General features: G+C 40.3%; 1 protein-coding gene across 5 annotated transcripts in view; it reads left to right on the top strand.

The window, feature by feature from the left end:
* MCTP2 (multiple C2 and transmembrane domain containing 2) overlaps positions 1-27,837 on the top strand; it is a 168,957-nt gene that overhangs the window by 126,867 nt on the left and 14,253 nt on the right. For all 5 annotated transcript variants that reach the window (XM_065559229.1, XM_065559228.1, XM_005294860.5 and 2 more), the window contains 2 exons: positions 15,411-15,533; positions 18,394-18,435. In XM_065559229.1, coding sequence (XP_065415301.1) covers positions 15,411-15,533; positions 18,394-18,435 — 165 coding nt within the window. The remainder of the gene's footprint in view (positions 1-15,410; positions 15,534-18,393; positions 18,436-27,837) is intronic.

The raw sequence follows: 27,837 nt of genomic DNA, 5'->3' as shown, positions 1-27,837 counted from the left end.
CCATGAGAGGGTGTGGGAAGGAAGGGGTCTGCAAGGGAAGACCACTTTATTTTTTTCATTCTTTACAAGATCTGAAATGAAAGAGGCTTGGTGCAGAACTTGTTGTAGAACTCCTATTGCATTTAAAAAGCCTGTTTTGCTTTTCTTTACCTGCAGCTAAAATATGATGCACATGGCAGAGGTTAGATTCAGCTACCAGGAAGTCCGGAATTGTTGGATACAAGATTGCTTAAGGATAATAATAATAGTAATAATAAATACATAAATACCCTAAAATCAAATCATAACATCAAGTCCAATTGGATGTTTAGCCTATTCTCTTCCTTTTTAGCCCTTTGGGAGACAGGGGAAATGTATTTTTATCTGAGTGTATCCGCAAAGTCCTAGCAAACTATGAAAAAAATAAAATTGTTGATTATGGTGAGATGCAAAGGTTGAAATTAGCTTCCCAGTATAACCCTGATTTTTGACACCTTCTCCCCCACTTCACCAAAAGCAAATGGATTAATCTGTATTTTTTCCTGGTGCATTTTAGCCAAAGTTAGAATTGTTTAGGGTGCTCTTTATTTTAAACACAATGCAGTGACTTTATATATTTTATGTAAATGTATAGATATTACAGTACTGTTGTTTTCCCCAGTCTTTATTTTTCTGATTTATTTCAGACTCTCATATTAGGTTTTCTTAGAGGATTCTCTGAGAGGAGCACAGTATATTTACAGGAACCTACACTTCAAAAAAAACCCCAAACAACAAGCAAACTTAGTTTCCCACACTAGTTGAGATTCAGAACTCTATAAATTGCTTTCCATTGTATGTTACTGCCTTTTTCCTCAGCTTTTATCTTTTAATGTCAAATAGTAACTATACAGCTTTGTCTCAAAGCCAATCACTAATTTTCAATAGTTATATTCTGTTGCTGTTCAGTTTTAAAACGGCAGTATTATACTTTGATATAGAAGGAGTTTGTGTATATATACACATACTAGTAGTTGCAACCTTTTTTGTTGTTTTTCATGTTTTTAAAGTTGAGATGCACAGTTGAAAAATATTCTTTTGTATAAACTGAATGTGTTTGTAACATAGGTACTTCACAAAAGCAGCTGCATGTAGATCTGTGGAAAAGCAAACAGAATCTTGCAAACTGTACCTAGGTATCTGACCCCTATTATTGGCTGGCAGTGTACATCAAATGGATTTAAGCATAGAAAAAATACTTGCTAGTCTGATTGCAGCTCCCATTATTCAAAAGGTGGGTGGGAATCTAGTTAGCTACTCTGTAAAAACCCATTTTGCAATGTCCATATAAAGAATGTTCAAAGCTGGCCTCTGTCAGAAAATGACAACATGGAAGGTCTAATCCCATTTTAAAAATGTGCTAAGCAAATTTTCTAAAAATGTGTAGAATATTAAATGGGAAAAGCATAATTTATACAGCGAGATCAGCATTTCAATGGCATGTGTCCATCAGGAATTAAATTATGCCTTGATCTACCAGTTAGTACATTGTGGAAGTTTTGCTTTCTTATACAAATTTTGGAGGATTATTTACAACTATCCATTTTGCTTTTCTTGATCAACTAGATTGGTCTCTGTAATTCCCTCTCTTCTAAGTCTCTTCATAGGAGTTAAGCATTACATTCATTTGTAATGATTATTTTTATGACTAAAATATTAAGTTATGCCTTTTAAAAATAGATTTATGACCCCAAGCAGAGAAATAAGTAGTGAAATAACCTAAAATTATTATTAGTGTTGATATTCTGTAGCGCTGCTGCCTGGTTTTTTGAGAAGTAATAACTCTACAGTCCCATAGATTGCAATGGCTTCCCTGCTCTCTGTTTTAAAAGGATACTAACAGAGATAGTGGACCTGTAATGCACAATGAATAATGTCTTATGCACTGATACCTATAGTAACACATACAGAGTGACTATGAGATCAAATGCTCTGGCTAAAAAGCCTTAGGGAAGCATTATATGTCTGAGTTCTGATCTATTGTCTGGGAGGTCGGAGAGTGTTAATGCACTCTGCAAAGATTAGACTCCTTCTCTAATTGCTCCAACACTTCCTTAAAGGATTTAAGCAGTCAGGAAAGGTGACGCTCCTTGTCAATTTTTGTCTTCTGACAGCCGTTGAAGTTTATCTGTCTTTCCACGGAGACCACTAGATCAAGTAAACCAGGCAGTGTCAAAAGCATAAACCCTGAATTAGGACTGAAAGCAATGAGTGACATTATTTACAGCTCATTTATTTCACCTTTTAAATCCTCTAAAGAGGAGGAGGGGGTCTGTTTTACATTCCATTTGTATTGTTTAAATTTTGAGTTGATAGCAGAAGAACCCTATGAAAAGTTTAACTTCTTGACTTTCCTTAGAAGTCACTGTTTACTCCTGAAGCAGGTCAGATTTTGTTTTTGTTCCTTGACATAAGGCTTTTGGGGTTGATAATTCTATACCCAGCGTAAATTTACAGTAACTAAGTTAATATATTTACAAAAGCTTAATTATTTTAACCTCTGTAGTTTTAGGTTTCAGAGTAGCAGCCGTGTTAGTCTGTATCCGCAAAAAGAAGAACAGGAGTACTTGTGGCACCTTAGAGACTAACAAATTTATTAGAGCATAAGCTTTCGTGGACTACAGCCCACTTCTTCGGATGCATATATATATATTATCTATATGCATCCGAAGAAGTGGGCTGTAGTCCACGAAAGCTTATGCTCTAATAAATTTGTTAGTCTCTAAGGTGCCACAAGTACTCCTGTTCTTCTTTCTGTAGTTTTAGTAATCACTGTAATGCTGGTTATGTAGCTAACCTACTTGCATAGATCCAGATCCTGAACTTCTGCAATGGGCCCAGAGTATTCAGTGTTCATCCAAAAGTCTGATTATTTTGACAAAACCCTGATCATGAGCTGACCTTTCTTCATCCTCCTGGAGTCTTCTGGCAGGACCCAAATGTATATAAAGCTCCACTCAAAATCTGTGGCAGTTCTCATGCAGTAACTTTTTTTTCATAATGGTTAACATGCATGTCTCTTAACTCTTGAATCTGAATAGGAACTCTTAAGAGGAGAATTCATCAAGTATATTCTGATCATTCTCACATGGGCAGTTGCTTCTCACTTCCTCACATAGCATGTTATCTCACACTGTTGCAATATTACATGAAATGTTTCATCTGTATATAAAAATTAAAAATTCAAACAAAAATCTGGCCCACATGAAGAACAGGCCCTTTGGGCATATGGTTCATTATGCATATTCGTTTAATTACTGAAACACTTGGGATGTCTCTACTGCCCTTGCTTTCAACTTGCAAAGTTGGATCTGTTCTGCAGCACAGAATATGTCGAACAGGCGTGTGTCATAAAGGGCTTTGATTTTCTCCTATTTAAAATATATATAGTTAGAATTTATTGAATATTGGTCCAATCCACTTCATGAGAACAGCAGCTACAATGTCCCTTTTTCCTTACTAGCTCCCTCCCCTACCCCCGAAGGCTGGTTTTGCAGTCTTTAGCTCATATCCATGTGAGTATCAAAGTAATGTGAGACTCAGGCTTTAGGTTTCAGGCACATTCCCAAAAAGCCCCGAAAGTTGCACGTTAAAGCTGTATAACTTTTATTAGCTAAGAAAGGATTGCTGGGATAGTGTGACTTTAATTGATTTTCAGGGCAAACAGGTGGTGGTGGTTTAGGCACCCCCATGTCTCCTGCTATTCCTAATTTGGAGCTGTGCATATAATAGCTTTATTAAAATAAACAATCTTCTGGCTTTGGTTTTACCTGAACAGCTGCCTTACATTGCGAAAGGGTCTTGCAATTTTTTTTAAACCATTCTGTGCTTTGTAAAACAAGATGCTATAGGCCTTCACTGAAGAACCTTCATTGCATAGTCCTGCTGTCAATATTAGGTTTTTGTTGCTGCTGCTATTGCTAGTCTAAAATATGCAAGACTGAGATGAAGAAAGTTATCATATTTAGGACTGTAATTACAATGACTGTTCCCGTCGTTTTAGTGCATTCATTACGCACTGTAGCAATTTTGGAACTATGTAGTTTATGAACATGATAATTTTGTGTGTGTTTTAATCACCATAGATTTTTTCTGGAGATCTAACATACTTCTTGGAGGTGGAGGGAGGGGGGTAGTTACTGCTTTTGCTCTTTTCTTGACTACAGAATCTTGTAGTCAGATTGACAAAGAGGACTTCTGGATTCCTGAGCAGTGCTATAATCTGGCACTAGGAAACTATTAATGTACACACAGCTGGGAGGAGAATAATATGAAATTCTTTGTCTGAGAGTATGCTTTATATTTACTATTTTTTCACAGGACAAGCTTGTATTGTGATCGTTACATGCTTATTTGTTTTATTTTATTTTTGATCCCATGTTAAAAACAAAGAAATCCATATACTAATTCTATCAAACTGACCATGGATCCATCCTTGGTCCCAAATTCCACAGAGTATTCAGCCTGGCAAACCATTTTCTAAAATGGGAGACTTCATAAAGAAGGATACCAGTTCAGTCTTAAGCACTACAATGTACATGCAGCTATTTCACACTTTTGTGGGTTTATTGCAACCCAAATTCTTTTCATGCCAGAGATGAAGGCTGCCAGCGAAGTAACCTTATGCACTGAACTGCGATACTCCTGCCACTGTACACTGAACTAATTCTAATTAAATACACTTCGTTTATTACAGAGAGGCCTTTTTTTCTTTATTCATTCGATCTAATCTGCACTATGAACATGAGGCAGAAAGCCTTTTAAGTATATAGTTTAAGCCTCCTTTTTAGTAACAGTTGTAACTTGATGTTGATTTTACCAAAGGCAAAGTACACTTGCACTGAATACTTTTCCCACTTACTGTACAATTAAAACACCATCTGACTCTTACCACTAATGTTTCCTATAATGTTATCCAATATGTCTCCAAAGTGAGCAGACAGTTATTGGTGCAGATAATGGTGATTTTTTTCTTGACCTTTTTAAGTTGCTCAGCTTTACCAGGAACAAATAAAATGTTAAGTATTTTTTTCTTTTGCTTCCTTTTAATCAGCACAGAGGTTTTGCTGATGCTTTTTGAAAGAAGTATTTACTGAAAAATCCGACTTTCAACTTGCACAATTACTGGCGTCTTCGAAAACCTATAATGAGAAACTTTGTCTGATCCTAGCCATGAAACTGTGACCCTACTTCTGCTACAGAAAATGAATCAGTAGGATCCAAAAATGTCATCTATCATTAGGTTAGCCAAGATAAAGTAATGAAGCCTTTTTTTAAATCTGATTTAAGGTACCTTTTCCTGGGACAGCTTGTTTTAACCCCATTGTAGGCAACAGTTTGATTCTCCCCTCCCCCCCAAAAGTATCAAACTGTCGTAAATAATTCCCCCACCCCCTCACTTTATTAAGGTTTACTGCATGAGGATCTTAGCTGTATTTTCCTTGGCTCAGGAAATGTAAAATATGGTAGATAAAAACACAAGGGAAAAATTAGAACCGTCAGCATTCTAACAAATGGCTGTTTCTACAGTGTTCACTACAGAAAAAGATCTGAAGGCTTCTCACTCTAAAACTACTGTACATGCATAAAGATAGGTCCCAAGGACCCTTCTTACTTTACCCTCCCTGGGGCCGGAGGAGGGAGGAAGTGGTAGCCACAAGAAAACTATATAAAAGCATCAAACCAGAGTTGTGGTAGGCTATTATGCTTTGGGGATTAAATGTACATATGTTAAAATAAAACCTAGCTTTTTTTCCAGTTGAAATACAGCATCAGCACCAACACCCAACTGCATCATCCAAAGATGTGTGCAATGCAGTACAAAGCATTGGGCAAAAATCATTGTCAAGTGGGGGCTCTACTCTAAGACCTAGTAGAATGGGAATCTTTCAGGGATCTTGTTTTCTCTCTACTGGGCTGCTATCTCAGTAGTGTGAATTCTGACATGCCGCCTTGGGTATGCCTACACAGCCCAGAAAAAAACATGGTACCGAATCTCAGAGCCTAGGTCTATTGAACTGAGCTATTTCTAAAAATAGAAATGTAGACATTCCACTTGGGACCCGCTGGATTCAAAGCCTGGGCTCCTACTTGAGCAGAAATGTCCATACTGGGGTTATTTTAGCCGCGCAGCCCAAGCACTGCAAGCCCAGGTCAACTGAGTATTTTGGAAATACCAAGCAGCAAAATAAAACAGTAATTCATTGTTTGATTATTCTTTGATGTCTAATTCTGATCTCACGCACTGGTGTAAATCCACTGAAATCGATGCCAGTGCCCTGCAGCAGGACTGGTATCCCGCAGGACCCGCTGCCATAAGAGCAGGAGCAGGTAAAATGTACTATTTTGCGGGCAGTATTGGGTGAGCAAATAAAAAAAAGACTGCAGTAATTTGTGGGGAAATACTCTAAAACTTTTAATACTTAAATTTAAGCGAGGGGCAGAAAGAGATTTGATGTTTATTATAAAAGGGGTTAAAGTATTTTTAACATGGTTTAAGCAAGATTTGTTTTATTCTTTTAGTGGTAAAAACTGTGTCTGAATTCTGTTTTTAAATATAATATATAAACCAGACTTTTTTGTTTTCGGGGTGGCGGTTAGTAGCATGGGGGAATCTCTCTTTCTTGCAGGATTTGTGGGATTAAAGGTTTTTGCGGGTGGGAGCGGGATAAAAATGCAAGAAACAATGCAGGAGTGGGTGGGATAGGTATTTGCGGGGCAAAACAGAAGCAGGATTAAAAAAATAGTCCCACGCAGGGTTCTAGTTGATGGCAATACTGTACAAACAGTTTGAGATCAGAATCTGGACATTCTGCAAGGGATCACAAATCGTTTTGAATTTATCTGTACCATCTGTCCAGGATACAGGGTGGTGAATAACTGTGGTGTCCCATGAGAAAAATAGAGAAGAAACTGAAGCCTGCCAACTCTTGTGATTGTATTGGGAGCCTCACCGTATCTGTTATTTTTCTTAAAGCCCCAGTTCTGGGAGGCCTGTGGTTACATGAGAGCCGCAACTTTCATTTAAGCTCCTCACAGCAGCAGAGAAAAGCTTGAAAATGTGTTCCCCCCCTCCCCCCTCCGCCAAAGGTTCAAAAACCAGAAGGCATGTAAATAGGACCCAGCATTCATTGGTTTAAACAGCAGGAGAATTTTCAAATAATCTATGATTTTGCGGGGGAGGGGGAGAGAGAAGGGGGGCGTGGCTTATGTCTTGTAATGCTTGGAGTTGGCAACACTTAATTGTAACTCATAGAAGCCCAATTCCTCTCTTGGTGCTCTAGGGAGGAAGTAGGTTCCTTCACCCCTTTTCACTGAGCAATCTGTTCCACGTGCCTCAGTGCACAAGGCTAGCTACTCTGGTTGCTGAATAGAGTGGGTGAAACCAGGGCTGCGCCTGTTCCCCACCTCTTTCTCTCAGCGGGGGATGGGAGTGTTGGGTGAATAGCCCCTCCTCACCCCACTGCATCTGGAATAGGCACACTGGAAGTGAGGTGGTGATGTCCACCTCGAGGGGACAGATCTGTGCTAGCTATGTTTGAGCTAGCGCACTAAAAATAGAAGGGTTGCCACTGCGCAGTGGACAACTGGCGGAGTATGTACTTGTTTGAGACAGTAGGCATGTACCCAGTCGGCTAGCCCTTCCTGCTGGTCACACTGCTGTGGCTTCACTTTTATTTTTAGATCATTCAGCTGCCGGTCTGTCTCTTCAAGCTGAAAATTACAACTCCCGCTCGCAGTGTAGACATACCCTACATAGGGCAAAGCATGAGAGGGAGGGGCAGGGCTTTAACCCTTTTACTCCATCACATGGCCGAGTAAGGGCTGCAACGATCTAATCCGTTTGTAACGACTATCCGGGCCTTTTCCTTTTTGCTCCTCAGTCTTGTGTAACCAATACCTTTTGAGGTTGTTTTTTCTTGTTGTTAAGAGTCCTTTTTCTGAACATATGTTAGTTTCTAATCCCTAGTTCTGTGCAGTGACATGCATCTAATGCACAGAGACTGTGTTCTTTCTGGGCATAATTTCTTTTGCTTAGAAGCTTGTCCTGTTTGTGACGGAGAGTTTGCAGAAGGCTGCTAACATTTCTTTGCCAGAGGTACACCCTTAAAATCAGGGACTTGTTACACTGATGAGATGCACAGAGCAATGTAGTGATAGCAGGTAACGTGGTATAAATATTTAAAGATCTCCTTTCCTTCAGGTCATTTTTTATGTTAGTGATCCAAGCTCAGTAGAACATACACTTCATAACACTATTGAGATTCCCCACATTCTTTTGCTGCGGAAAAGCAAATTAGATCTAAAGCAAATAGGTTTCTTCTGTCAGCAACTGTTTATTTAAACATTATTTCTCTTTTTGCCACATGTTTTATGTCTCCTGTTATTGCATTACAATGAAAGGGGAATTCTAATACAGTCTCGCTGATCAACCATTTCTTGAATTTTAATTCCGTTTCCATCAGGCACCATATTTGGTACACTTCCACTGAGTGTGCTGGGGTGGTCAGGGGAGGATTTGGAGAACGAGTGCAATAGGTTCATGATGCACTACTGCACAGTAGGACTGGTGGAGACAACGCTATGTGGATGTATCAGCCTTTGCTTCTCATCCATAGGACAAAGAAGTTGCTGTAGCTCTGGAGGCATTTCCCAGTACATAGTCCGACCTACCAGACTTCATGCTGGGGGCCAGGATTTGGACTTGGTTCTTGTGATGGATTATATAAACCTCACATGAGTCAGGAAAGGGTCAGTGGGCTGTCAGTGCCCCCACCCTGTGATATCTGAAACAGGTGTCAGTCTTTGAGGGAGGAGCAAAAAAGAGAGCCCATCTCAGCTGCTGGCTGACTGGGAGAGAGCAGACCGTGCGCTCTCACTGTGGGAGAGAAGGCTGGCTGGGGCCAGGAACTGTGGAAGACTGATTCCTCAGGGCCTCGCTGAGGAAAGGGAAGAGATCACATTTCTTTGTTTGTTTTGTACTTTGGAGGTACCCCAGAAAGAGTGGAACTTTTAGGTGGCCTAGCCAGAGAGCTAGCCAGGTATTGGAGGTTGGGTGGAACAGCTGAAGGCCCCGTAGGAAACAGAGACAGTGCCACTGCTGCACCATTCAGACCATAAGGGGGTGCACCGCGAGGGGTGTGGCCACAATTATCAGTGTGAGAGTCTGTCGCAGTCAGATGTGTGTAGTAGCAGAGTATTTCTCGATAATGTGACATTTTCACATTTTGCAAGATCTTGCTGCTAAAGCTGCTTGCTCTTTGGTGTTGCCACTTTGTGTATTTTCCTTTTGAATCATAGAAATAAGTCTCTGCCAGAAATAATAGTTGTCAGTTGGCCTATTTTTTCCTAGAGATTCATCTTTACTTTTTTTTTTTTTTTTTAGGGCAATACCGTATTGATATGGCTAAAATCCCTTAGTTTGTTTGGGACAGGGAAGGATTAAAAGTATTATCTGACGAGATGTATCTTGTAATTTTGTCCATCATTGAGCATTCAGCTATGACAGCGACTCCCATTTGATAGTCACTATTATGTATGTAAGGACTTGAATGCATTAGCTAGCCTTTAGGTAGATTAAAATTGGGGAGCTCTTCTTCCCCAGGACCATGCTCAATGCATTGGACCATATTTGTGTCTCAGGTCAAAATCAGAGTTCTGGTTTGGCCCCAAACCAGATACCTTGGAGGCACAACTGCAGATTAGCTCATGTTTCCCCCCAACCGGGCCCATATTTCGTGAATCTAAGCAAACCTTTTGACAAAGCTGGTTTTAGATTTGAGATCAGTGAAATCTTGTGAGGTGTGTGTAAGGGTTTGGGGTTTTAGTTTTGCTTTTTGCGGGTGTATTTTGAAAACATTTTTCACAGCTCCACTGATGAGGTATTTGCTTAGGACTGGGACTTAGAATGGTCAGCCTGACAAATTGCAGTTTCAGTAAAGGTTCTTTGCTCATGTTTCAGGTCCTTTCCCTTTTTTATTTTTTTCCATCTGTTGAAAATTATTTCTTTGTTCTTTTCCCATCACTGTCATGTCCCAAGAATTACTCTGTCACACAGCGCATGGGACGAGGGGTGGTGATGTTAATCTTCACTTTGCCAAAAAGGCTTAATGGGCCAAAGGGAAAAAATTTTTATTGGAGATAAATATTCATAATTACCATACAGAGATACTACACTGACACTGGCAACACCTCCCTCCCATCCCTCCCCCCTCCCCCCCCCCCCCCCCCCCCCCCCCAAAAATAGGATTCTAAATCTCCAAAAAAATATTCTACCCCATGTTTGTGGAGTTGCTGGTGATAAACGTTTTATGGGTATCGTTCAGGAGACACCTATCTAAAATCTGTTTTTAATAGTCAGATTCTAAATTGGAACCAGAGGGACAGAAAAGCCAGATTCAAAATATGTTTCTAAGGGTTTCAGCTCAGATTGCCTTCTCTCATCTTTTACACTGCTGTCAAAAGGGCCACTCTCATGGTTGTTCAAGCTCCATGCTTCTTGACAGGAACAGTTGGATTCCTCTTCAGTGATTTTTCAGATGAAATGGCTTCCAAACCTCCAGAGCTTTAACTTGTAGTTATTAGACCCTTTGAAACAGCAACACAATAATCAGCGGAAATCAAGTGGACTCGTCTCCAAAGCTATGATGTTGGTGTTCTGTTCTAGACAGGACTCCACTCTAAATCTTAACTCCAAGAGTTCTTTCTTCTCCAGAAAGGTCTGTCTCATTTCTATTTTTATTTTGACCTTTGGTTGTTATGTTTTATAATTCTTATAATTCTATTCCTTATTGGTTCTTATACTGCTCAGTTCAGCCCTTTCAGAAAAATTCTTTGGCTTTTTCTACTTATATTTCAGAAATTGGCTTCTACTCTTGCTTGCTAACTTTTCCTATCTGGAATATGCAGTTTACCAATGTAGGTGGTGATGGTGTTAATGGTTAATATTTAATAGAAGGAGTTTGTTCTATCTTAACTTTTACATAGTGCTTCATACAGACTAGAATACTTTGGGCAAGGACTCCTGGGTGCTCTTTCCTGTTCTGCCACTGAATCACTGGGATCTTGAATAAGTAATTTAACCTAGTTCTGCCTCAGTTTCCCCAAGTATAAAGTGAGGATGATAATATCTGACTTAGTGTGTTTGTATGGAACTCCTTTTATGTCTTTGGATGAATGATGCTATGGAACTATTTATAAGGCACATTCCATGGAAAAAATACTAATACACTTTACAAATACAACTCTACCCCGATATAACGTGGCCCGATATAACACAATTTCAGATATAACGCGGTAAAACAGCGCTCCGGGGGGGCGGGGCTGCGCGCTCCGGCGGATCAAAGCAAGTTCAATATAACACGGTTTCACCTATAACACGGTAAGATTTTTTGGCTCCTGAGGACAGCGTTATATCGGGGTAGAGGTGTAGCTTATTAACTACTCTGTACTGTGTTCTTCTAAGTAATCACCTCACATACCTCTGAAGCTGAATAATTTCTAATTTCTGAATATATAAATAAATTTGCCCTTGCCACCATACCATACTATGCAACAGAGATGAAAGCTCTCTGTACTCTACCTATAGCAGCAAACCATCTCTTTCAAAGCAGGCTTAGTGAAGTGCAGGTACCTGTGGGTTGGAACTTGGCAGCTGACTATTGGTGCATCAGTAGCAATACAATGTCACTTTAGGAAAGAAATTGATCAACAACCTTGTCCAGTTGCAACTATGAAACTATTTTGTACATAAGCTTAATTTTACTACTCAACATGTAATTTAGTCAGGAGACCTAACAAACTTCCTTGTACAAAAAGTGCTATGGGATTATTAATGATCGCAAATGAACAGGATCTTGGTTTTATATACTATCTAAGGGACAGAGGGTTTGAAAGTTCATATTAGAATTACAATTGGGGACTTCTGTTGGGTCATCTAGTGTAGATGCTATGGTGACAGCTGCACTAAAAATGTATACTAGGCTCTGATTCTGCAATTGGATCCATGCAGGCAGGTTCTTGCAGAGACCCTTTGACTTCAGTGGCACGCCAAAAGATGATTGAAGATTTGGGACCTTAAATCCAGCCATCCCTTTCTGTATCACGATGGGACTGAGTTCAGTATTATCCCAGATAGGTGTTGCATGTACAGCCTCCTTCAGTAGGCTACACTGATTTTTAATTCATAACAATACATGCTCTCATTGAAGAGTTTCCACACACAAAATCAAAACTTGGGTTTGATAAATATGTGGAGGTCGTTCTTGTCCAGGGTGGTGTTTGAATTAGGGCCAGGACTGAAATCACCCTTACTGTATCTCAGACATGTTAAATAAGCAGAGGTCTGAGAAGAGGGGTTGGGGTTGAAACAGGTTCAGAGGAATCTCTTTTTTGAGAACTTTGCCACCTTCTATATAGCACCTTCTTCGTAGGATCTCAGAGCTCTTTGCAACGGATATTGACTAAAGCCTCACAGCATTCCTTCAAGTAGCAAAATATTATCCCAGTTTTGTCCAAATTCCTGCCTTTCTGCTGTGGTCATGCTTGCATACATTGATGGAGTGGAATTATGTACAGTGTGGAAAATGTGATCTACCTTGTCATGTTCTAACTTCCAATGCTGTGAACCAATAATATGGGACTGTGTTGTCTGGAATTAAATACATTTTGTAAGAGCGTATATCTTAGGCTATCTTTTTATCGGCAATCAGAACCCAATAAAAGAGCCTCTAAATCAGTGGTTCTTAAACTGGGGCCGCCGCTTGTGTAGGGGAAGCCCCTGGCGGGCCGGGCCAGTTTGTTTACCTGCCCCATCCAGAGGTCCGGCCGATCGCAGCTCCCACTGGCCGCGGTTCGTTGCTCCAGGCCAATGGGAGCTGCTGGAAGCGGCGCGGGCCGAGGGACTTACTGACCGCCACTTCCAGCAGCTCCCATTGGCCTGCAGCAGTGAACTGTGGCCAGTGGGAGCCGCGATCGGCTGGACCTGCAGATAGGGCAGGTAAACAAATCGGGCTGGCCTGCCAGGGGCTTTCCCTACACAAGCAGTGGCCCCAGTTTGAGAACCACTGCTCTAATTCCTTCTATAGCGACACATATAGTGTCTATAGTCTGTGAAAAATACCATTGTTGAGGGATTGGCTGGCTTAGAATGGGTGATAGGATGTGGAGTCTTTCCCCACTTAGTCTCTGGGCTGAGTTTGGCCCCAGGTGGATGACGACTGGAAAGTTTGTCCTGTACAAAAAGAGCTTTTTTCATTTACAGAGTGTATCTATCCCCATTCCCCAGGGGTGAAATCCTGGCCCCAATGAAGTCAAAGGCAAAACTCCCATTTATTTCGGTGGTGCTGGGATTTTACCTTAGGAGTTGGCGCTATCAGTTCGTGTCCCTGTCACAAAATCACTGCCACAAATGGCACTAACTGGCACTCTTGTGAGCTGTGTCAGAGAGGCCGAGGAGTAATAGATGCCATCCTCTCATCCCAAAAGTTCCTCCCTCACAGTATTTGGATGCATTGGCAGGAGGATGTGGTGGTGTTTTCATTGCTGTTGCTCATGCTGTACCTACCATGTAGAGTTTCAGTTTCAGTGCTGTCAGTCCAGCACCTCTCACCAATTTAAAGCTGTAAAAGAAAAAGGGCATGGCAGGGGATTATTAGCTGCGATGTCACAGCTCTTTCCCCCCCTTTAAATAAACTGATGGGTTAAGTAACTTCCACCTTGGCTGTGTTATTCTAATGATGGGATTTTAGATCTTGAACATTCATTCTAGAACAGCATTTCTGGATAGAAAAATAAAAAAGCACTTGGGTATATGTGTCTTGTCTTCCAGAGCAGCCGTTTAGGGCTTAAAGCTACTTACAGCATTAGGCTGGCCTGGAAACACATTGTATGGCTGGAAAAAAGAATATTGTGATCACAGCGTGCATCCTGTGGCAATTGTGGACCTAATTTATAACCTTATTCGGTGTTACCATCAACTCCAAGCTCAAACCCTGTTCATATGATGTCAGTACACAAAAATATTTACTGCTATCTGCATATAGGAAGGAATTGATGATCAAAAAACTGTTTGATTTGCTTTGATTCCTTTGAAAAATCCAGCCGTTTTTGTTCTAAATCTCCATCAGGGAGGCCCCATCCCTCTCTGAACCATTTTGCAGATCAATATACTTTGAAATTTGGCTTCTGCTTTTAGTTTCTGGCATCACTGGTTCAGGTATCACTCCCCATGAGCAAAATCATACTCTTACTGTAGGCCCAGAGGGCTCCAAACAGAACTGAAATAATGTGGTTAGGCAGTGTTGAGAGGTGGCTGGGAGACAGGATTTTTTGATCCCACTCAGGGAGACCGTGCATCCTGCTCCCCACAGAGCCCTGTCCTATAAGAACTGTCATAGTGGGTCAGAACAATAGTCCATCTAGCCCAGTAGACTGTCATGACAGTGGCCAATGCCAGATGCTTCAGAGGGAATGGCAATTATTGAGGGGTCCATCCCCTGCCATCCAGTCCCAGCATCTGGCAGTCAGAGACTTAGGGACATCCAGAGTCTGGGGTTGCATCCCTGATGATCATGGCTAATAGCCGTTGATGTACCTATCCTCCATGAATCTATCTAGTTCTTTTTTGAACCCAGTTGTACTTTTGGCCTTCACAGCATGTCCTGGAAACCAGTACCATAGGTTGAGTGTGCATTGTGTGAAGAAATACTTCCTTTTGTTTGTTTTAAACCTTTTGCCTATTAATTTCAGCATGTGACCCCTGGTTCTTGCATTTTGGGAAGGGGTAAATAACCATTCCTTATTCTCTTTCTCCACACCATTCAGTATGGGAGCTGCTTTGCCACCCCAGGCGATGAGGAATCAGCCTTGGCACAGGGAAGAAGCAGCAGCAGATAAATAAAGCCGTGTAAAAATCCACTGTCTAATCATCTTGTGGGAGTGGATATACAGCAGCACTTGGGGCAGAAGGTTTCCATCTCACTCCCATCGAACCTGCTGGCTATTAGTGCTTGATGCAACTGAGTTGATTTACCCCCTAAAAAGTAGCCAAGTGCATTTGTTATGAGCTGGCATTGAGGACAATGGCTATCCAGACTTGGCAGGGTCCCAGCAAAGAGGAAATAATTCCCATGCACTAGCATTAAGTTGGTGGCCTTGTACTCTTCTGAGGAGATGGGAACAGAGAAGCTAACAGACGTCAGCCTAATGGCTCAAACAGAATGGAAAGAGAATAAGCTATCTGGGTAGATTTTTTTATTGAAGGGGGAGGGAGGTGGGGAATGAGGTTAACAGATTCAAGGATGCATGTTAGTAGGGATAATGATTGAAAGGGTTTATTATGTTTCTCTTTAAACACTTGTATAAATCCCCTCTTATTGCTTTGTCTCTCTTAGGTATTTGTGGTCACTGTTTGGCACATAGAGCTTTACATGGTGCCTCTGGCTTTGTTGCTGCTCTTTGTTTACAACTTCTCTCTGATCACAACAGGGAAGGTCAGCAGTGCCCAGGACACCCAGGCAAGTAAAGTAACACTAATGTTTCAGGGCCAGTTGGAATCTGCCTTTGAGCAAAAATGATCTTACAGTTTACTGGTTTTCAGCTAGTTCTGTATCTAAATGGTATTCTATTTCTAGGTTCCTGTTAAAAACAAAATAATAGTCTCTAGAGTTTCGTGGTTCATTTCATGTCATAAACCATTGTGGGACAAAACTTACTGCTCTTAAACAGCTGCAAAGTTTCAAATAGTTTTAATCAAAGAATGGGACAGAGCTTGGCCCTTGGATCTTTCAGATTTCAAGGAGGCATGATTTGAACCCATGATCCATACCCAGCCCTGCAGTTTATATTTCAGGAATGATTCAGGACTTCATGAGGCTGAGGAAGGCCAACACAACCCCAAAAGGGAGGCCAATTTTTAAAAATCTATTCTGTGAGATCGATATCATCCTCATCTTATTTTTACTGTGACTTTAAAAAGAAAAACAAAATGTTCAAATCCCAGCTAGATTTCAGTTTTAGATCTGATTTTTAATAAAAGTATTTTCTGTGACAAAGTAAATTGCAGCATGGAACTCTGTTATGATACGAAATGTCATTTCTGTGATATTAATGTTAGCACTCTTCTGATGTGTTATACATAGCACAGGACGTTGAAGTTAGAAAGAAATAGAGTAAATTAACACCTAGAAGATTCTGTTTTAAACCTTTATGATAATTCTGATAATGACATCCAGGCAAACTCTCTTTTTGAAATGTTAATAGAAAAGCATTGTCATTTGTGCACACAAAAATCAACTTAACATAGTGCAACCACATGGAGATCTTAAATGAAGGAATCAATGGCATCCTAGGATCAAATGTACCCCCCCCCCCAAAAAAAAATTAGCTAGTCAAGTTGTTCCTAGTGAAGTTTTGAGTCATTCCCAGGTCAAAAGTAGTGACAAAATGATGACAATCATATTTCCACTAGCAGGCCACTCTATGCAGATTTGACATGAGGATAAATGGTGAGAATCTGCTAATCTCCAATCTCAGTAAAGTCCAAAGTATTCATAAGCGTATTGTGTGTGTTCTCTGAGTCCTTTATTCCATCACCAAAATAGGAATTTCCCACTGGGGAGAATCCAGGACAAATAGTTTATTAAATATAAAAGATAATCTATAAAATAATGTTGAGACTGACTAACCAGATAAAGCCAGGAAAGTGTAGAGTTAATGGCTGCTGCTACCCATCACTCATTCAGTGATGAGTGTGTTGTGTTCCCTAGCAAACAGAATCTCACTGAAATCTTTATTGTGCTTGTGATGGATACCACAAAGTGCCATGCGTATACAGCTGAAAAGTACACAATAGCTATTTTCAACAAGACTTTGGTTAATCAAAAGTTGGTCACTTCCCCTACATATGCAAACTGGGAGTAATGCACACCATAAGTGCATATAGTAGTGCCATTGAACTCAACAGGACACTCTCCAGTGAACAAAGTTACATATGTGCGCCCAAGTGCTTTGCTGGATTGGAGCCTTACTGAGCATCTAGCTAGTCAAAGCATCTTTAATAGCCCTGGATTCTTTTTCTGATACCCAGATTCTGAGCTTTCTGAATTCCAACTCTGTATACCTCCTGTAGCTCAAAATAGGTAGTACTACTCTGAGTTTCATATGCTCTGGGTGGGAGGAATGGGTAGCATAACTGTCCCTTTTTCAAAATACCAGTGGTTTGGGTACAGTCCTATTCTTTCTGCTTATCCAGACCTTGGCTGCACATGGAGTAGCTTAGTTTTCTTCATGCCTACGTAACCATGTAAATTTTCAAAAACAAAGTTCATTTTGTCCATTCTGAATGCACATAGCATTCTCTGGAAATGTGGAACCCAAACTCTGTGCTTCAGTTTCCTGAGCTGTAAAATGGGGATAATATTAACCTAGTGTGCATAACTAGGTTGCTGTGAGGCTAAATTCATCAGGATTTGCAGTGTTTTGAGAATCTCAGGTGGGAGCTGCCATAGAGATGGAAAATATTATTATTAACCTAGCTACCCAAGGCATCTCAGCAAAGACATTGGCAGATCTGGAGGTAGGACTCGCATATCCTAGCTCTCAGGCCCTTGCTCTGATGAATAGATACCACTACCTCCCTAAATTAAACAACCTTTAATTGTGATCCTTCACATCCCCACATTTCAGCTATGTTGAAACATTTTAATATGGTAATTCAAATCTTCCTATTGAATAAGCAAGACCTAAATTAACTTGAAGGATCCTGTTAAAGGCTCAGCTAGAAAAACACCGGAATTGAAAGCCAGGGGTCCCTAAGTTCACACCCTAGCCAAGTCTTTTGTTTTCTTCCCTACCTGTCAGAGTGGGAGTCAAACTGAAGGAATAATGCTGTATAGAAATCTGTATGTGATTCTTGAGATTGATTATGTTCATACTAATGTATTTTCTACTGTCTAATGTTTCTGTAATGGCCCTAAAGGGAGAGAGCAGTCATTGTAGCAGTGAGGATAGAACAAACTGAGTATAGAAGCTTCAGCCTTGACATACCAACTGGTTCATTTATCAGACTAAGAACAAAGCTGTTTACAGGCAGTAGAACTTGGCAATGAATTTAAAAGCCTGTTGCCTTCAAACTACTGGGCCCAGCCACTAATACCTCAATGTAGACTTAAAATTTGCATAGGTTATTGCGTGCTATTGTTCCTGATCTTGGGAAAAAGGACCTTGAACATAGAGTAATACAATAAAAATGGTAGTTTTAAAAAAAAAAAAAGGTTTACAACTAAATGTACCAAATGAAATGTGATAAGAGTTATATAAATGTTTTGAACCTCTGAATATCAACGAGGAATTTTAATATGGACATATGTTTTTCAGGAGACCACATACCTAGATGAGGATGAAGATGAGGATGACAAGGTAAGCGTGTCACATGTAGGTACATCAGATAGAATGAAATAATGCAAACGATGCAGCCTTATTCCAGGAGATTGCGGTTTATAGATTGCGTACTATAGATAGTACGTCCCTCGGCCTGCACCACTTCCAGCAGCTCCCATTGGCCTGGAGCAGCGAACCGCGGCCAGTGGGAGCCGCGATTGGCCGGACCTGCGGACGCGGCAGGTAAACAAACCGGCCCGGCCCACCAGGGGCTTTCCCTACACAAGCGGCGTCCCAAGTTTCGGAAACACTGGGATAAGCATTCCAAAGTGTGGATGCGTATTTAAAGCATATAAAAATTGACGTCCCTTTGGAGTCCCTAAAAGTGTGCTAGAAATCATGGGGAAAACAGACTCTTTTGGGTATAATATTTCTTAACAATTCCAGTTCTGATCTCAGATGGAAATTCTACATGAATAACATTTCTTGTGGTATTGAGGTATTTCCAGTTTTTGTCCAAGTTGGAGACCAGAAATGCTGAGATTTATGGAGGGTTGGGGAGAGTTATCTCAATTTTTCAGACCCTCCAGACTTGGTTTTAGTTTGGCTCCTGAAATGTACAAAGGTTTGGGGTTGAAGAGAGGTGCCTCTTAGTTTATCTGAATATACTTGTTCATCCTCCCTCTTCACTCTGAAAAATAGATTGGATTCTTTCCAGTTTATCAAACCAAGATGACAAATGATAAAAAGGATTAGAAGGCATGACATATGAAGAAAGATTACGAGAACTTAATATATACATCTTACAAAAAAAAACCCATAACTAAGTGAAGGGGAATCTGATAGTCTATAAATACTTGAGAACTAAAAGGTAAGGAATTATTTAATGAATAACAGCTAGAAAAAGGAATTTAGATATTAGGGCATAAATATTCACAAGGTTATGTGCAACTTACAAAACTTCAAAATAACTTGACATGCCATTTCTTGAATATTCCATAGGTTAATAGATTGTTAAAATTAAATTGTTAACTGTTCAGTAGTAAATCAAAGTTATAGTTAGTATACAAAACCTTAACATTACCCACTTGTGTACATTAGGGTTAGATCTAAACAAGCTATGTGCTGGGAACAACTTCTTTAAATGTAGCTTATTGTTCTGATAGAAATTTAAAAAAAAACTGAGCAGAAATCTCCGAGTTTTATACAGCTACTAGTTATTATTCAAAATTCTGTAACAAATAATTTATTTCAGACTGTGGATTTCTCACAATCTATATACCACAACTATCAGTTCAAGTCTTCTCATTTATAATTCACTGTTTGCATTGTGTGATTGGTCTACTAAATCAAATGTTATTGTTTCTGCTGAATGAATGATCCTAAAGCCAACAAGAATCTTTCTTGATGGCCACTGAACACGTCCGGTGCTAATATTTGTGCTTAGATATATTTGTGTAAGTGTTCCCAGAGTGAATATTCTTCCAAACAAAAGTCACTGTGCGCTGAAATTTGCAGAAAATTAATAAAAAATAAATTGACCATTTTTATTTGAATAAATCTTTATCATTACATTTTCTGTAGTATTTGTCCAACTGTAATCATGATACAGTCTGATTCACACATTAGCACATTGTATCATTCCTCCCACTTATTTTATACTTACAATAAAGCATGGCTAAAATGTTCAAACTAAGAGTTGAATGATTTTCAATGGAGTGGTGGATGTTCTGCATGTCTGAAAATCAGAGCTGTTTCCCAACTTTAGGCACCAGATTTGAAAATGTGAGCCTTCATCTTTACTGGTGTACTGCCTCATTCTTCAGGGTTTACTCACTTGGACAGGCCTATTCACTTTCATTTTGCCACACTACTTTCCTTCATTTTGTGCATGCTGATTCAGAGAAAACTATCTAGCTTGTCTTAAAGCTCTAAACAGTTAAACCATGAATTTGACTATAATATGTGCCTGTGACCATGATTTAGAAGCACACAGTTCATTTCACCTTATGAAAAAGAGAAAAAAAGGACATTTGAAGATTTGTTAAATAAGCGTTTTGTCCAAAATCGGCAGAGGACAATGCAATATATTCATTTATTGCAAAGCCAAAATATTTAGGTCCAGTTTTACACTGATGTAACCACACCGACTTCCATCGGGTTACTCTGTTTTTGCAATGGATAACTGAGATATGAAATTGCTCTGCATTTTGCACTTCTCCAAACTTGACCTTACTCTTCTTTTACCACTTTGTTTTTGGAATGCTCCTGAGAGACAGTGTTCAAAATGCTGGTTATTTGGGAAGACCATGATGCTGTGGTCAGTGTTGCTTCTAGACCTCACTTCTATATGCATTAAGTACTCCTGATAACTGGCAACTCATGAAAGTGGGTGGAGTTATTCATATCAGAGGTGGCTGCTGTGCCAGCTCTGTTATTACAATATTAGGTGCCCATCACGATAATACTTCATAGCTAAATCTCACCATAACTATAACATGTAACCTCTATTAGAGTATTAACTTAGACCCTTGTATAACCATCCTGTCAAGTGTACCCCCCCCCTTTTTAATAGTAAGGGAAATGGCATTTGTGCATTGAGGGGAGCCTAGATCCTTAAGGACTGTGACAGGGTCAGGCTAGATGGCTACAGGAGAGTGATAGAAGGCAGATATATTAGCCTCAAATTAAGCAGGTCCCTTTTCCCTGGGTAAGGTAACAGGGGCAGTTCCAGAACAATCAGGAACTTGCTGGAACTAATTAAGGCAGGCAGGCCAATTAGGACACCTGGAGCCAATTAAGAAGCTGCTAGAATCCATTAAGGCAGGCAGGCTAATCAGGGCACCTGGTTTAAAAAGGACCTCACTGCAGTCAGTGGGGGTGTGCGAGGAGCTGGGAGCAAGAGGCGCGCAAGAAGCTGAGAGTGAGTAGGCGTACTGCTGGAGGACTGAGAAGTACAAGCATTATCAGACGTCAGGAGGAAGGTCCAGTGGTGAGGACAAAGAAGGTGCTGGGAGGAGGCCATGGGGAAGTAGCCCAGGGAGTTGTAGCTGTCACACAGCTGATACAGGAGACACTAAAGACAGCTGCAATCTACCGGGCCCTGGGCTGGAATCTGCAGTAGAGGGTGGGTCCGGGTTCCCCTCACTGCCACAATTCCCTATTTGATATAAGAGGAGTTGATCTGGACTGTGGATCCCACCAGAGGGCAAGGTCTCTTGCCCGTCCCCCGACCCATTAGGTGGGCCAGCAGAGACTGTGAGGGATTGTTCTCCTCCTTTTCCCCATGCTGGCCAGTGCTGAGGTTAGCCAAGTGAAACGGCAGGTTTGTGCCACTAACAAAAGGAGCCAAACTGAGGACTGCCAAAAACCTCTGAGGCAAGCAAATCTGTCAGAAAGCGCAGAACCCACCAAGGCAGAGGAGGAACTTCGTCACAGTACATTTAGCTATCCTCAGTATCTTCATACTTTTTCAAGTGTGGTGGTGCTAGGGGTGGTCGGAACACCCTTGTGGGTTAAAGAAAAATGAGTTTGATGACATTATCTCAATGCAATGTCTGCATTTAAAAGAAAAATATACATTTTTTTTCCTATTACAGGAACTCCTAAAGTTGAAATCTGCTAGTAGGGTCATAGTATACAAGGTCACTGTTTCTGTTTCCTGTCATTAATATGTTGTATCAAAATACTCGCACACATAGCTCTTCTGGATTCTGTTGCATGTTAGACATAACAGACCGTGCTTCTGGGAACTGTAACACGACCCCTGAGAGATGAACTGTTTACAAATTATAAACACACAGACGCTTAGTTCAAAAACAGAAGAGCAGATTAACTCCCTTCCACCTAAACGATCAGTCTTGAAAATGACAAGGCTTAATTGCTAGCTCCTCCTTTCCCCACAAATGCCGACACAGAAGACTGTGAAAGATAAGAATGCTTCGTCCCTTTGGCACAATCTGCTCAGTGGATGAATGCCTTCTCGGATTCTTGCCATCTTGGATGCAGATTTCAGACTGCATCATGTCAACTCTGGGGTCTGTCAGGCTATAGCTGTCTGGAGCAGGGATTGTTTTAAAATTACATCACTGAGGCATATTTCACACACACACAATACAAAGGTATAGAAAAGTTACATACAATTCATAAGGATTTTGTAATACTCTTTTGGAAGTGGCATGGAATCTTTCATGACCTCAGGTTGTCAGGATCTTAGTTTTTCTTTTCCTCCAAAAGAGACAAAACAAAGTTGCTGACAATACTGGGTTTGGAAATTGGTTCAGCAGAAACTTGGGGGAAGGATGATCAAGTGATTAGGGCACTAGCCTAGGGTCAGTTCCTTGCTCTGCCACAGACTTCCTGCATGGCAAGTCATTTAGCTTCTGTGTCTCCATTCCCCATCTATAAAATGGGGATAATAGCACGGCCTTATTTCACAAGTGTGTGGTGAGGTTAAATACATTAAAAATTGGCAGGTGCTCAGATACAGCCGGGGCATATAAGTTACCATAGATAAATAAGGAAAACTGCTCACTACTGAATCGACTCCACTTCCTGCAGCATCACCCCTTACTTTGGGGGTCTCCCATCCAAATAGTGAGTAGTATAGCTCTGCTTAGCTAGTGAGATGCAAGGGATCAGCTCAAATGAGCCTATGGCTGCAAGCAGGGTTATTTGCCAGCTTCCAAAAAATATGAAGTGTCTTATGCTTGGAAAAGAAATCCCCAAAGGAAAAAAAGGCATTTTTTATGATATAAGAAAATTTCTGTTATACTTGTCGGTACCAGAAATACACCAAGTTTTACAAGCATAGTTCAGAAAGGCTCCAGCCAAACAAATAAAAGTCAGATTCATCCAGTAGCAAACAGCTGACATTTTCCATTTGTGTTAGATTTAGCATGTGGAAACCTTCCATACAGATCTTATTTGTACGGGTGGATTATGATGAAAATTGCATTAATTTTCTCCACAGTAAAGGTCAGTAATTGAAACATGAACCAAGAGTCTATTGTGTAAGACGATATATCCCTATACTTAGGAAAGGTCACTCAAGACAATATCATCTCATTGTTTTCATTCCTTAAGGTAAAAACAATTGCATTAGGGGTTTTTTTCACCCCTTCAATTTAACAATCACATATAATATTTCCACATCTCCCATTAATATCACTGAAGACTAAAGATTATAAAGGCTTGAAAGTACAATAAGCTACAAAGAGTATTCTTGTGCTAACAATGCTGTTTTAATGCTAGCTATCTGATAGACAAGGATGTTTCACCAGACCATGTAATGCAAGAGCATGATAGCTTCTTTAGTAGCATGAATACTCCCTCCTAGATCATTGGTGTCTCTTGATTTTGGCCTTTTATGGCTCTTCTGTCACTACTTCTCAGTGAAGTTATTTATAGGAACACTGGTACCCCATGGATATAGACATAGGAGTAATATTTTCTAGGAACAAGATGGAAACTTAAGGGCCAGCTCCTCCAGTCTGGGTGAGCTATGCTCGGGGCAGGACTTTAGAGAGGGAGTATAAAGAAGCTCTAAATAAATGCTGTCCCAGTTTTGCAACTATTCGTGGACTAATCTGGTTTCAGGTAATACTTAGGGCAGCCTTATAGCTACTCTAAGTTACACCTGGCTACCTATGGACCCAAATAGCCATTTTGACAAACTGGGAGTGCGGCGATTTCTCTGGCCATGCCTCCTTCCTTCTGGGAACCTCTCTTACACCATAAAGTCGGGACGTGGTTCTTATCATTATTTATACTATTATTATTATTTATATTGTGGTAACACCTAGAGGTCCTAGTCCCATTGTGCTAGGCACTGTACAAACACAATTCAGAGACAGCCTAGGCCCCAGAGCGCTTATGGTCTCAGTGGAAAAAATAAGAGACAGCAGGTGTATACAACAAACAGATGGGGGGCGGGAACCGCAAGGTCACAACAAAACCGTACTGATCAGCATGATGAGTAGTGGTTACAGTACACCAGCTTTGAAAATATGCCCCTTTCAGGCCAATGGTGCTCTCATTTGTGTCACTCTGAAGTAATGCCATTCACTGAAATGGGGTTGTTATGAATTTCACATCATTGTAACTAAGAGCATAATTTGGACCTTATATGTCACTCTAGTATGTATACTTTTCTCTATTGGTCATTAACTCGTTCAGATACATTCAGATTTCCATTGGCAGGCAGGCATATTTTCAGTATGGTGTTAAAAAATAGAAATCCTGAAATGTACAACTGCCGATCACTTTGGATTGTATGAAGTAGATATACAAATCTAGGCATGCATTGTGTACATTTACCCCTCCTTCTGTTAAGTACCAAGAATCCTCCAGCAGCAGACAATAGATGTAATAAAGGGCAAGAGACTGTCTCAGCCACACAGGTTGCTGGGATCATTTCAGTCTGTTCAAAGGGCAGCCATAACGGAGAAGCACACATCAGAGTCCAGTTCAAGGTTGCTGTGCTGATTTTCAAAGCACTGCATGAAATTCATCCTAGCTACTAGAGAGATTCTCCCTCTCCATGACCACCACTTCCTACAACAGCCTCATTACACTGGAACAATGAAACTGTCAGCCACCAAGAGGGGAAGACTTATAATCAGAGGAAACAAAACCTCCACAGGAACTGAACCAAGACTCTGGAACTTCCTGTTAGAATGACCAAGAACCTCATGTTCAGAGTAAAATGCAAAACCTACCTCTTTGCCTAAGCATTCTTCTAATTAAATGACATGAACTTACTCTAGGAACATGCTCATATACTTAAACTGATGATGTCAATATATCAACCTACATAGATTCACAATCAACCCATGTTAATACAAACAACTTGCTTAAATATTAGGGCAGCTGTTGCAACTGAGAGTACCTTAAGCTGACCGAATATGGAGATTCATTCTGTCCCCTATACAGTCAATAACAGTTGGGGACAATTCTCTGAGGTTTATAATCCATGAAATCCTTTTGATTTCAAAGGATACACATCTGTGAAGATATTGGTCTTTGGGAATCTTTCTTTGGCAAACATGGGTTTGAAACACTGTACTACTAGAGTGCATGACAATTACAAGGAAAATCAAGCATTGGTAAAGTCTGCATTTCTTTAAATAACCACAACATGTTTTTAAAACCCAAAAGAACAACAGAGCAAGAAGTCATGCATGCCTGAGTGTTTTGGATTTTTTTAAAGTCAATCCTGTTTGTTCTTAATACACTGGAGAAATTGTACCTAGTACATTGGACAAATCCCATTAAAGCATTACCCATGGTATGCTTTCAAGGACAATGTCAAGTTGGGTTATCTTCTGCATAAAAGCTGATCATGATAGTTAGACCTGCCCAAGGGCTAGTCAAACTTTCACAAAGGATTCTTTTTCCTGAAAATTTCCAGGTTTTTCATTCATGATTTTTTTTTTGCCTGTCTCACCCCTTTATTATTCTTTTTGTGATTTGCCCCTATTAATTTTTTTCCTTTGTATCCACTTCTCCTTCCCTCCTCTCCACCCCCCAAACATCCCTTGGGTTAATATATGAGTTTCCTATGGCATGCCAAAAATCTGTCGATGAATAGCAGTTGTATGAAACTTACATGCAACATTTCTTTTTTGTGTGAGTGTTTTATGTAACTAAACTGAAATCCAAGTGGTATAAAACGTTTAGGAATTGTTTGTGATTTCAAGCTTGAAGTCTCAGTTATGTGAATACAATACGTTACCATGTGAGTCAGAAGTGCACTTAGAGAACAGCATTAGAAACTGTCCTTGGATTTGTAATGTAATAGATTAACAAACACACACTATATTGGATGTTTCCATGGGAAGAAATTTAAAGGACAGATAATAAGGGGCATGATTTTAACCGTGAGGGTGATTAAACATTGGAGCAAACTTTCAAGAGAAGTGGTGCATTCTCCATCTCTGGATGTCTTAAGCCTGGATGCCTTTCTGGACGACGTGCTTAGTCAAAGGGCAGGTCTTCACTATGGGGGGGCGTCGATTTAAGATACGCAAATTCGACGTATTGGAGCCGACTTACCCCGCTGTGAGGACGGCGGCAAAATCTACCTCCGCAGCTCCCCGTCAACGGCGCTTACTCCCACCTCCGCTGGTGGAGTAAGAGCGTCGATTTGGGGATCGATTGTCGCGTCCCAGCGAGACGCAATAATTCGATCCCCGAGAGATCGATTTCTACCCGCCGATTCAGGCGGGTAGTGTAGACCTAGCCAAACACAAGCCACTGGACTCAATACAGGAATAACTGGATGAAATGTTATGGCCTGTGTTGTACAGGAGGTCAGACTAGATGATCTAACAGTCTCTCTTCTGTACTTAAAATCTATGCATTTATAGTTCCTAATGATTTCAACAGGGAAGTCTGGGTCTAGTAAACATATCTGACCAGTCATGGATTTCTGTTTATTGAAAGAGATTTGTCCCCCCCCCCCTTCATATTTCACACTATTTCAAAATGAAGTCATTGTCATCAGTTTTGAAGCTGAAGTGAAATTTCTTTGTTACTGGCCCTAACTTTCTGGGAAATTATTGAATTTCAGTGAGATGAAGTTGAGAGATTGTACATAACTCTTCAAATGAATTTGAATGGGCCAATTATTCGCTGCCATAACTCTAATGAAGAGTAAAAGGTGGAAACACCTTTTCTTACATGGGCAAAGGCTTTGTATCTTGCTTTCTAAGTTCAGTTTGATGTGCATTAGTTGGATACAAAAGACTTAATTTCTTAATTCGCAGAACTTTTTTTTTTTTCTCCTGACATGGTTAATCTTTTGTAAGACCCCTTTGTGTTTTTGTTCATGCAATTAATATAGAAATGAAGGTTTTTCTTAAATCAGGATACGCATGGAAGATTTAAAGTAACATACTGATTATATAATTAATTCGCAGTTGTAAATTTATTTTGACGGTGTTAATTCTTTCCCAGAGGCTGAAGACTAGTTTGATTCTACCTACAGTGCTGTAATCAGCTGAGAAATAGGAAAGAAAAAGGCCTTGAAGAAACGGGGATTTCACTATTCATTTGGAAAAAAAAAAGATTTGCTGGAAACAGGCAGGATATTTTATTTTACATTTAAACTTAAACCTTATGAGCTAAGGCTTTAAACCACGGGTGTCCAGACTTTTTTCTTTTTTACTGGGCCAATTACACATTGACTTGAGACACCTCAGGCCACAAAAAGTCATGGTACAATAATATCAAAAGGAGTATAATGCTGTGGAATCTTCAGCCTTGTGTACTTTGGAAAGAGTACGGAAGTGAAATCGTCCTTTGAATTCATTCTGCATCGGACTCAAATGTAGCACATTTATTGAGGCTCAAACAAAACTTTTTACATGATGATTGCCTGTGTTTATTTCTATATAAATTAGCCAACAAAGAGCAATGACTCTGTCTTCATGACTTTAG

The sequence above is a fragment of the Chrysemys picta genome, chromosome 10 (assembly GCF_011386835.1).
Source record: "Chrysemys picta bellii isolate R12L10 chromosome 10, ASM1138683v2, whole genome shotgun sequence".
Lineage (NCBI taxonomy): Eukaryota > Metazoa > Chordata > Testudines > Emydidae > Chrysemys > Chrysemys picta.
This window is presented reverse-complemented; position numbering and strand designations above follow the sequence as displayed.